We start from the raw sequence: 12,749 nt of genomic DNA, 5'->3' as shown, positions 1-12,749 counted from the left end.
GGTGGTGTATACATGCTGGTGAAGAAAACTATATCTTAAATTGGTAGAAGCCGATAATTGGAAAAAGAAATTTCACAAAAACAAGGATAACCGAAGTACGAAGACTTTCAGTGGTGATTAGAATATATATAGTGGAAAACAATTCATTTAGGCATTCAGTGAAAGAAAGGTACAAAATTTTGTTAATATAATTTAGTTAGTGTCATAACAATTTCAATTTTGAAGATAGTTTGTTTAAATTTTAGATTGTCTATAGAATTTAATTAGTTTTGTAAGAATATCAATTTAAAGATAGTTTATTTTAAATTTACATTGGCTAGGTTAGATATATATATATGTGTGTTTCATAATAGTTACAATAAAGATAATTTAAAAAAGTACTTACAAACTAATTCTTTGAGAACCGCGATAAAAACCCTATATATTATATTATTAAAAATACTCATTGCTCATCATTCAAACAAAAAACACATCATAACAATATATATATATATATATATATATATATATATATATATATATATATATATATATATATATATATATATATATATATATATATATATATATACTTTTTAATTTAGTCGCACCTTTGTGAGAAGTGATAAGAGCGTAAACTTACAGAGCGTAATAAGCATTTCTATTAAAAAAGTTTCTTTTTTGTCTAATTGGGACCCACTTGAGGTAACTCAGTAATTTCGAGTATTCAAAATATTCCGTCTCACTTGTTTTAACACGCCCTGTATATATATATTATATTCATTTTATTTGCCTTTGACACAGTAAAATCCAATATTATTACTGAACATAAAATACAGAAAATTAAATATTTTTACTTTTCAAGCAATCAGTATTAAATATTAACGCCCCACTGTTTGAGGCCCACTGATCATATCTTAATTGCATATAGGCCGTCATAGGGTACACGGGCTTTACCATCTATTTATAATGCATCATACTTGACAGTTGTCAAAAGCTGTGCTTTAAAAGGTATTAAAATAGTGCCTTAATCAGTTTTTTTATTCTTGAGAAAGTACTTAGCTTTTCTCTTCCAGGTTCACAATTCTAGTGAAATAGATGAACTTTATATAAACCTGGCATGCCCATTGATGACCATATATGGAGAAACTAATTCTAACCCAATGCATCTTGAAAGCTCACAGTATTCGACTACATTCTCCAATTATTCTGTTGTGATATTAGTAAGAGAGTTAAAGTTAATATTTTCTGGTAAGGGAAAAACAGCTATTTGTTACTCTAAATTTTCTTCTTGCCAATCAACTCTTGTGGAGTATGTTTCAATTTTTCTGTTTCATTTAAACACCTTTAAAGTGCTGCATTTTAAAACATAAAAACTTAATTCACTTAATGCAAACATCCATCTTGAATATCAACAATAATGTTGCTCACTTCACCAAAAAAAATATAAATATCAACAAGTAGCTCACCTGTAGAAAAGAAATATATGTACCATAAATATGGCTAAAAGTAATAGCCAATGTTGTAGACATGATTATCCAGCTAATTGAACAGTATATCTTCCAAATCAATGGTATTTTCTTTCCAAATGACAATATTAAATCAAAAATAAAACTTATAAAACTTACAACAGTCAATCTAGAAATATTAATCTTAATGTTATTGTTAAAATATGAGTTTAAGTTGTATATTTCAGTGCTAAGTGCTGTCCAATGATTAGTAATTTCATTGTAATAATCCAGTATAATTGATTTGTAAGGATTGAACACTTGTGGTAGATATTTATTTATGTTAATTTGTGGATAAACGATTCTAATATGTAAAATATTGCAAACAATGTAGGCAGTAGAAATTATTAACGAAATTCTTAAAAATTTTAAGAAAATTGACTCATTGACTTGTTTAGATACTTTAGCTTGATTAAGATAAGCAAATCCTCTTCTTTTTAAGTCTTTTAGCCTGTTACCAAATAACCATGAATGTTTCCTATTTAAAGTTGTTTTTAATGTTTGATCACATTTTTTACACAGCTTATATGCTTTTTCCAGTTGTTTTCTAAAACAAAATATAGTGAATGTGCATGTAATTAATTAATAATTTAGCATGTAAAAATAAGCTACCAAAGTATATGTATACAATATGCATTAGTAGTTTTTGCAATGCCAAAAAGGATGTCATATAGGGACCATAGATTTAGTAATAAAAACTAGATTTAGAACTAGAGGACAATAACTGAAGCAGATTTTGAAACTTTAGTGAGCGTGTTTTTTAGTGTGAGTGGTTTTAAGTAAGATAATCTCCTGTCCAAAAAATAATCATTTTTTACTTATACAAGTGTATTTTGAAGGCATAGTTTTTGTCATATATATTGGTTAATCTTTGGGTTTGTGCTTTAGAATAATTGCATAAAAGAGGCCTTGAAGTTTTACTGGTACAAGGGTTCAAATTCATTAGAGTCCTGATAATCTTTGACTCTTTGACTTTCTTAATTCCAGGAACTCTCATTTGCGAAAGGATATAAGAAACCAATCTTTGAAAACAGTCATTCTTTTTTTTGTAAGAAAAAAATAAGACATTGAATACCTATTTACACTGATAACAAACACAATAACTCAGGTTCGATAGATTGTCAATTTCGTTTCTTGTCTAATATCTTTAGGCCATAGTAGAGAGTTTAGAATGTTTACCGCTTTTTTTCCATGTTGCATTCAGTTTTCGATGTCTCTTTTGGTAGTGTCTTCTTTAGATATTATAGATCTGAGATATTTATATTCATTTCATGTTTTTGCATTTTGCATTGTTTTTTCATCATCTCCTATTTTAAGATACTCTGTCTTTTACATATTCATATTGAGGCCCCATTTTTCATATTCTATCTTTAGTTTTCTAAACATGTAGTCCATGTCTTCCTCATTCGCTACTACTACCTGATCATCTGCGAAAAATAAAGTTGTTAGACATTTACCACCGCCTATGTCTATTCCCATTCCAGATACTTGTTTCCTCCACTGCTCTAGCGATGATTGAATATATATTTTAAAAAAGGTCAGAGATACACAATATCCTTGTTTAAGCTCCTTTGTTATTGGAAATGATTCAGATATAAAGTTTCCTTCTTTAACTACACTTCTTGCATTTTTGTATATATTTGCGATAGCATCCACATACTCTCTACTGAGACCTACTTTCGTTAATGTTTGAAACAGTTTTTTCAAAAGTACCATATTGTATGCCTTCTCTAAATCTATAAACAATAGGTGGGTAGATAGATTCCTTGACTTCCATTTTTTGATTACCTGCTGCAGAACAAATATACCATCAGTGCACATTCTTTCTGCACGAAGTCCATTTTGTTCTTCTATGTCTTCGTATTCTGATTCTATTATTTCTTTTATTATTTGACCATACAACCTCCCCACTGAGTTGATAACAGTTATTTATCAGCTCAGCCCTTTCTTGAATATTGAGCTGATATATCCAACATTCAAATCATCAGGGATATTGTCCTTTTAAACATTTGTTAAATAGTTGAACCAACATCTCATGTAATATTTGGTCCATACTTTACCAACTCAATTGGGATGTCTCCAGGTCCTGCTGCTTTACTGTTTTTCAATCTTTTGAGGGCATCACTTACCTCTCCGGTCGTTATCTCAATTATTTGTGTATGTTCGGATAATTGACATCTATCCTCTGTCAGTAAGACCTCATAATGGTGTTTCCACTATTTCAGATCTATTAACTGTAAGTTAGATTTTTCCTTTCCTTCCCTCCGAAGAGACTTTATCACCTTCCACACTTGCCCAACTCTTGTTCTATCCATATACCTATCCACCTCTGCACATCTTCGGTCCCACATCTCATTTTTACTTTCCACTACTTCTCTTTTTACATCTCGATTTAATCTTTTCTATATCTTGTAATCTTCCTCCTTTCTCGTTTATATCCATTTCTGATAAACAGTTTTTTTCTTGTTTACTAACATTTGCATATTCTCTGACTACCATTCTTGATTTTTTGTTTCATGTTTGTCTTTATACTCCAAAGCTTCACTTGCAGCCTCATGAATGCATTTTTTAAGTTGCTGGTATAATTCTTCCACTGATATATTTTTTCGATCCACATTTTGTAATTTTGTGGCCAGTCGTAATTTGTAAAAAAATTTTGTTGAATCTTCTTTTAAGCTTTCTAGGTTATACTTAGGGTATGTTACTTCTTGTTCCTTTTCTGTATTCTGTATATATAACAAGTTTATTAAAGCTGTAGGTGATTCTCACATACTAGCTTCCAACACTTGCGATCTTTCCAGTCATCTGCTTGTAGACCCCTATCTTCCATCGCACCATTTACTTCTTTCTCCATGATCTTCCCTTTTTCCTTCGGTTGGTGGGGATCTACTGTAATATTCTCTTTGGCCATCTTTGGTCATTCATGCTTTCAACATGACTATAATCTTTTAGCATTTTGCCACAGCTAAAAAATGAGTAACCAACTAAAAATATTGACTTTATAATGTATTTTTTTTTAAATCAAGTAAAGTGATTAAGTAATGTAGTTCTTACCCTGGCTTAGGAGCCAAAGTAAAATAATGAAGAATAACAGAAAATATACCCTTTTAATCAAAAATCAATGTCACTGGATTTTTCAAAAATGTTGTCACAGTTCCTAATAATGCCTCTATTTCGTTTTGATCTGACCACCCTGTATAATTATAAAATGATTGATATAGAATTTTTAAGGAGTTGGTTGTACTGTGACAATGTGACAACATAGAAATGCCATTAATGACATGCAATTAACTTGAAAGAAAAGTGTCTATGTATGAGAAACCCACTGAAAAATCAAAGTTCATTGTACTTTTTTTATTTCTTATTTCATGCTCCCATATTTCCTATAAGAAGCCTAAAAATCAAAAAGGGAAAACAAAAAAAAATCGAATATTTCTTTTGGATAGGTGTAAAATGCAGATCTGTGATATGTGTATTTTATGAAGGAAATACATTTCTAAACAGTTTGTTTTTTTCAAAAATTTGATAATTTCTATATCTCTAACAGCATTCGAAAAATAACTACAAGAAAATATTTAAGAAATTCACAAAAAATGGTTTTAATTTAAATTTCGATTAGAAAGTGTGAATGTGTGAATAACAGATATTTGATTATATATATTTATTTAGAAATAACTGAAATTAACAATACCATTGTTACGTTTGAGTTTGAGTCATTCAAAATATAAGTAAGCTTGAGGTTTTTTAACAAAATATAAGAAATAATAAAAAACGCTACCTGAAATGTTCAACTTCAATGTCATAGTTATCTTCATTTATTGGGGTAAACTTGGCCAGTTGATAAATCTTCAGTTGTTGATTATTATTACAGTAAGTACACAACCCATTTTCATAATATTCAGTCTTTTGGCTAGTGAATTTAGTACCAGAAATATCATGTTGTGCTTTTATGACTTTATTGTAGCTCCCATCTTCCTTAAAACCATTATATTGGGTGCAATGAATGCATTCAAAACTATTTCTATCTTTATAAAGTACACTTGAACTAGTATTACAAAACCAACAATTCACTTTTGTGTAAAATTCATTTCTGTAAAATATAAATATTACTCAATACTCCTGTATACAATATACATTATAAATTCACTTACTTTTTCATGTAGTATATGGTTAACAAGAAAAAAGTTACTGGCAAAAATAGTGATACATAAAATACTATAAATAGAGGTGTTTCCAAATAAAACTGCATTGTAATCTATGTAAAACTAGGTGTGAACATTTAAAAAATAATCATAATCAACATTCAACCCTACCGCACGTTTCTTGGCGGCCTCTTCAACTCCACATAACCTCAAATTAGAAATTAAATTATTCCAAATTGTTGCTAATTTCATATCGGTCATTATTACAAATTAGGTACAAGAGACATTCCACCAAAACTACGATATTCATTTCGTTCAAGCCGTCAGGTGAGAAGGTCACTGCTCCGCATACCCTCTCCGGAATAATGACGGCGAGAAGTTTGAGAGAGCGATTGCTCTGAAATTGCAGAACCTATAATCCAAAGGAGAAGTAGTGCACTGTTGAAAAACCAACGTGGCGATAGTCAACAAGGTTAATTAGTACGGGGTTTCAGTAGAATATACTGGCACATAACTTTCTCTCTTGTTAGGCAAGACCGCTTGCAGGAAAAAGTGCCAGTAGTGAGTGTGCTACCGCTCCGAGGCGGACGTTCATCGTGGGACCCCTTAGCAGCGTTGGTAAACGCTAGGTAAATATAGTCACTGTCAAAAACCTACACAAGGCACGCTAGTGGAACAAGCCTTTTTTTCGAAGGGTCTTACCGCCCCCTGGATTCGTGTGGCTGCGAAGCCCCTAATGGTCTGTCTGTGTGTGGATTCGAAATCCCCCTTGCAATGCCTAGCTCTACCAGGTCAGCCGTTTCCAATCGGTCAGTGACTAGGTCACAGGCCGCGGCAATCGCTGCAAACCCATACGCAATCTTACAAGAAGATAACAGCGTTATCGACATCCCGGAAAATTCTTACAATCCATATTCTTCTGCCCAAGAACTAATGAACCTCCAACACGAAATTCTCCAACTACAAACCCGTTTCAACATGAAATGCAGAAAAATCGAAAGAAACCAAACCATAAAATTCTGGCAGATATCGACACAATCTCGATCTCCATCTCGATCTAATTCACTTAACCGATCTCAATCAGCCCCAAAAAAGACACAAACCCCTTCAACATCAGCCCCCAAAAACGCTCAAACTCAGCCCCAACCATCAACATCCAAAACAACACCCACTCCTATCCAACCCCAAACCCAAGCTGCCCCCCGCATCCAGACCCAGCACAAATCCAAATATCACGAATTCCATTAACAATCCTAAAACCTTTGAGTATCTTATCAAAGATATTCCCCAAGACCTCGCAAATCAACGTATCTTCTTCAGAATACTCAACTGCATTCCAATGATGTACCAAAAAATCCACTCATTAAAAGTACTAAGTCACGGCATCGCCCATTTGCGAACCTTACCTTCATTAAATTCTGAAGAAATTCAGACCAAAATTGATAAACCAACAGGACAAACAAATAAAAGTATCAAATAGAAACCACGCTCCTACTAATCAAACCTCAAGGCCCACCGCCTACGTATTCTTTATTGTAAACGTAGCGCACATAGAGAACCACATAGTTGAGGCAATCAATCACTCTATCCCTATGAAAACCATTCTCTCCGGCACTTCCATAATATATCATTGCCAAAATACACCAAAAAAGACGGCTCTTACGTCAATACAAGATCAACAGAGACCCCCTAATCAAAACAGAGTATAATCGCATCTCTGCTAGAATCAAGAGGGAAATATCTGCCTACAGGCTCGCCAGTGGGAAGATACTACCTCGAAACCTCGAGATTACAGAGATGGGACTAAATTCTGGAACAAACTCAAAGTCCTAACAAAACAAAAATCTTCTCAACCCTCACATCTGTTGATCGACCATCAAATAATCAGCTCCCCCGAGCTAAAACCCGAAGCTTTCAAACACACGCTTCATGAAAATTTTCAAACCCCAGACAATCCTAACTTTGATCGCTTATTCAAACTCAACACCAAATTCATTGTAAGAAATACTCTCATGCACCAAATTCCAGAACATGATCCGATCATGGACCCTATTACTGTCAGAGAAACGGAGTTATTGCTGAAGCGGCAAAAATAACTCTCCCAGAGCTGACAATATCAGTAGAAGGTGCCTAAAACAACTTCCAGAGAGTATCACCCTGCTTCTCACAAAAACTATTAATGCATGCCTCAAAAACAGCTACTTTCCTACTCCTTGGAAAGTAGCTAACACTATCATGATACCCAAACCGGGTAAACCTCGTACAAATGTGGAATCATACAGACCTATATCCTTAATCAACACTTTAGGGAAAGTCCTCAAGCTTATCCTCAAGGAGAGGCTCAGCGACTTTCTCGAAACACATAATATCATCCCCAAATTTCAGTATGGATTCCAAGCAAAGAAATCAACACAAAATGCATTAATAGACTTCACATCAAAACTTACACAATCTCTAAACGACAATTCCATCGCCATCGCCACTTTTCTGGATGTGCAAAAGGCCTTCAAGTCTGGCATTACGGACTGGTTCGGAGGTTAATTGACATCAGGCTACCCCTACAATTAACCCATCAAAGCCTGAATTAATTTTTTTTGTAAAAGTGATGGTTTTTTGCTAAGTTTAGTTTAGGAAAAATACAAATAAGCAGAAAAACGTACTAAATTTTATTTTTTTATCGAAAATTTGACATTACAAACTGTGACCATATGGTAACACTAGGTCAAAATACTATAAAAATATTGTAAGATTTACTCTTTATGAAATATGGCAAAGCATTCAATGCAGAGTCCAATACCTCATTTCTCACACTGCGTACGTCCTACTGAACAGCACCCTTCTCCTGCGCACCGCCTTCGTTTTTTATTAGGAAAAGGTATAATGAGATGGTTAACCCCATCGTACCTAATGTTGTCAGAGATTCTGTTAAGAGATAAACTATTTTTACTTGTTGTTGGTCTACTAGGTTTAATGGGAAGGTTTTTTAATGATAAGGTAAGTAGTCGCGATTTCACGTCGAAAAATCAAATTAGTTGTCGGCCTTCCTGACCACTTATAAAGTATCCACGCATTTTGCACCGCAGCATCAATTAACCATGTAAGTATAGACCAATACCATTTCTTACTACGAATACTTATACGGTATCTTGTTAAATCCTCATCCATTCTATCAGTGCCTCCCATAAACTTGTTATACATTCCAACAACATGTGGGCGTGGAACTTGGATGACTTTTTTTTCAGAATGTGAATAACGTTTCACTTGTTGAATAGGATGCACACCATATGAAGTTGATGCCATTGTTACGACGGCGTTATCCATCCATCTTGTCAACATAATACCATCTTCTTTGTAAATTTTTGAAACCAAATAACCTCGAGTTTGTTTGGACATAGTTGTTTTATTGTCAAGTGGAACATCTTGTGGTATTCTGTTCTCTCTTATTGTTCCTGTGACACCATATCTTTTTTCTTTTAAATACACCATTAAATTGAATCCAAAGTGTCCAACATCGAGACAAGGGGAGCGGCTGCCTTTCCAAATGCAAGTTGGTAAAGATCGTTGGAGTTGGTACTTTTCACTTGATAGATCTCAAAATTCACAAGGTAACTAGTCTCGGAGTTAAGGCACCATACTTTATAACCGAATCTTATCGGTTTTCCCCTAATGAATTGTTTACAATTATGGCGGCCGTAATATTTCACCATCGACTCATCATAATTCATATTTTCAGTTGGTTGATAATATTTGAGAAAAGTACTCTGTAATTTTTTGATTACTGGTCTCAATTTCCACATTTTATCATTTAAATCCATTTGCGTATTATCAGCACAGTGCGTGAAACGCATTATTTGGATAAACCTGTCGCGACGCATTGCATCCTTCACCATTTTATTAGAAATGTTTGCCCCATTGTGTCAATAAAACCTTTTTCCAGGAAGAAAATTGTATTCAGACACAATCAAAATACCCAAAAAACATTTGAGCTCGTCCAAGTTAATCTTCGGATCAGGACAATTCACAAAAAGAGCCTATTTTCTGGTTTCGTCTAAAATATGGCCTAGCATTTCGTTATAGAAAAACAACTCACATAAATCTATAGGGCTCATATTTTTAAATTGTGAGTAGTCTGCTTTGGGAAAGTCGGATGATTTTACAAAATCTCCATCGATCCAAGTTCTTTTAGTATACTTTTTGCTCTTTAATGATTTCAAGAAACTAGTAATAGGTTCTGTATGAAGTGGTGAAATTAGTGGTGTTTGCTCGTCTTCCATCTCATTAAAAAAACTAGTCTCTTCTGGTGCATCATCAAAATAATCCAGCTCGGCTTCTGCTAATAATTGTCTTCGGGACAGGTTATCCACAAATCCACCATTATCCTCGTCAGCCGAATCTTCATCAGTTAAAACATTTGGATCAGGTGGACTATATATATATATATATATATATATATATATATATATATATATATATATATATATATATATATATATATATATACATCATACTATCATTTTCGCATCGATACATTATGCTTTTACCATCAATTTAGCATCGACTTGCAAAGTAGCATCTGTATATCGACGCTACTTTACAAGACCTTAATAACTTTTTTCCTGTACTTGTTACAAGAATTTTAACCATCTCATTGATTAGAGTGTTGATACCGTGTTGATATTTTAAAATATCCGCTTTCTCTTTTTATCCCTTACTGAGTTATACAAGTTTATTCCAGAAAATGTTTGAGTCTAAAATGATGGTACAGTGAAAATATTATATATATTTAGTTCAGGGTTTTACCGTTTACTCGATGCCATTATATACATGAAAATGTATATCCCACTTTCATTATCAATCATTTTAGCATCAGAAATTTGGCATCGCTGTTGAATATAATATTACCCACAATGAAATAGTAAATTTAAGAATATATATATATATATATATATATTCTTTTCATCCACAAATCATTCTGGCATCATGGTTGGTTAAAAGTAACGGGATATGATATATTGCAACTACCTATCCTCAGCCCCTCAAATGATAGGATTTAACCAATAAAATACAATAAGACAGAAAAATCAAATATAGCAGCATGTCAAAAAGGCCTTAATTATATATCTTCGTTTCTATAAGTCCAATCGTGACGTACAGTATCTCAAATGACAGGATTTAACGAATTGAAAACAATGAAATAAAAAATTAAATACAGCAACATGTCAAAAGGGCCGTAGTCACGTATCTTCGGTCCTACTAGTCCAATCGTGACGTATAGTACCTCTAATGATAGGATTTAACATAGAGAATACAATGGGATACAAAAATCAAATACAGAACAATGTCAAAAGGGCCTTAGTTGTGTATCTTTAGTTCTATTAGTCCAATCATGACGTACAGTACCTCAAATGAAAGGATTTAACAAATAAAATACAATGAGGTATAAAAATTAAATAAAGTAGCATGCCAAAATGGCCTTAGTTATGTATCTTCGGTCCTATTAGTCCAATCGTGACGTACGATACCTCAAATGATAGAATTTAACTAATAGAATACAATGAGATAGAAATCAAATACAGCAAAATATTAAAAGGGCCTTAGTTACGTATCTTCGTTTTTATTAGCCCAATCGTGACGTACAGTACCTCAAATGATAGGATTTAACCAATCGAATACAATAAGATAGAAAAATAAAATACATCAGTTTATCAAAAGGGCCTTAGTTATGTATCTGCGGTCCTATTAGTCCAATCGTGACGTACAGTACCTCAAATGGTAACATTTAACCAATAGAATATTGGTTTTTATTAGCCCAATCGTGACGTACAGTACCTCAAATGATAGGATTTAACCAATCGAATACAATAAGATAGAAACATAAAATACATCAGTTTATCAAAAGGTCCTTAGTTATGTATCTGCGGTCCTATTAGTCCAATCGTGACATACAGTACCTCAAATGGTAACATTTAACCAATAGAATACTACGACGTAGAAATCAAATACATCAACACGTCAAAAGGACCTTAGGTATATATCTTTGCTCCTATATATGTTATGTCAAAAGAGCCTTAGTTGCGTATCTCAGGTCCTATAGGTCTAATCAGGATATATGGAGCCTAAAATGATAGGATTTAACGAAGATAATACGATAGTGGAGAGAAATTCAACATGGCTGCATCTAATAACACCTTAAACTGGCAGCAATAAAACGAATTTACGCACAGAGGTATGTGGCATATTACGTGACAGAATTTATCAAATACCGTACGATTGCGTCATACATCTCTTTGCATACGTCCACTTTTAGTTAACTACTTAGTATGTATTCAGTACTTAGCTTTACGGTGTTGAGGCATGGACTCTTAAACAGAAGAATGTTACAAATCTTGAAAGCTTTGAGATGTGGTGCTACTGCCGTATACTAAAAATAAGTTGAGTGGATAAAATTACAAATGAAGGGGTAATACGTAGAATACATAACGATCCAGAAGTTATACTGAATATAAAAAAGAGAAAACTTAAACACTTTGGCCACCTGATGAGTTAGTGATGAGTGAATTATTCAAAACAGCAGTAAATAAAATTAAAATCGCCCTAATGATATCCAATCTCCGATAGGAGAGGCACTCAAAGAAGAAAATATGAAAGACTCGAAAAATCTCCAACGTTCACTGTTAAACATATTCCTCCCGTTCACTGCACACATTTACTGCTCCTTGACGCTGTGACGAGGATGAGATAGGATTTAATAAATAAAATGGCAGAAAACTAAACAAGACAGTGTGTCAAACGTGGAATGCGTCGTAGAACGTGAAATAGCGTCAAATTATATGATGGCCATAGACGTTTCTTTAATACCCAGCAAACGACTCGCTTTGTAAAGTTACATAGGCGGGATCTGTGCGAGAAAAAGTCGATCATTCGTTTTATAATCCAAAGGGGACCATAAAATATTCAACGTTAAAATGTGACATAATGTAACGTTATGACAAATCTTTTTTCTCCCGCACGGGTGCATGCCTGTGTACCTATGCAAGGGGAGTCGTGCATAACCTTTAAGTTGATCGTAATACATAACTGCAACAACAAGTATGTTGACGGTTTGGGTTAGTATATACAG

General features: G+C 33.5%; 1 protein-coding gene across 1 annotated transcript in view; it reads right to left on the bottom strand.

Annotated features, from left to right (window-relative positions):
* The window catches only part of LOC140445132 (uncharacterized), a 28,405-nt gene extending 22,565 nt beyond the window's left edge, over window positions 1–5,840 (bottom strand). Inside the window, exons 1-3 of the mRNA XM_072536972.1 lie at window positions 5,639–5,840; window positions 5,266–5,577; window positions 1,449–2,034 (exon numbers count right to left, since the gene is read on the bottom strand). Of these exons, the coding sequence (XP_072393073.1) occupies window positions 1,449–2,034; window positions 5,266–5,577; window positions 5,639–5,736 (996 nt within the window). The 5' untranslated portion in view covers window positions 5,737–5,840. The remainder of the gene's footprint in view (window positions 1–1,448; window positions 2,035–5,265; window positions 5,578–5,638) is intronic.
* Between the last annotated feature and the right edge of the window lie 6,909 nt (window positions 5,841–12,749).

Source organism: Diabrotica undecimpunctata, chromosome 7 (genome assembly GCF_040954645.1).
Source record: "Diabrotica undecimpunctata isolate CICGRU chromosome 7, icDiaUnde3, whole genome shotgun sequence".
Taxonomy (NCBI): domain Eukaryota; kingdom Metazoa; phylum Arthropoda; class Insecta; order Coleoptera; family Chrysomelidae; genus Diabrotica; species Diabrotica undecimpunctata.
Note: the sequence above shows the minus strand (reverse complement) of the source record. Positions and strands in the feature narration are given on the sequence as shown.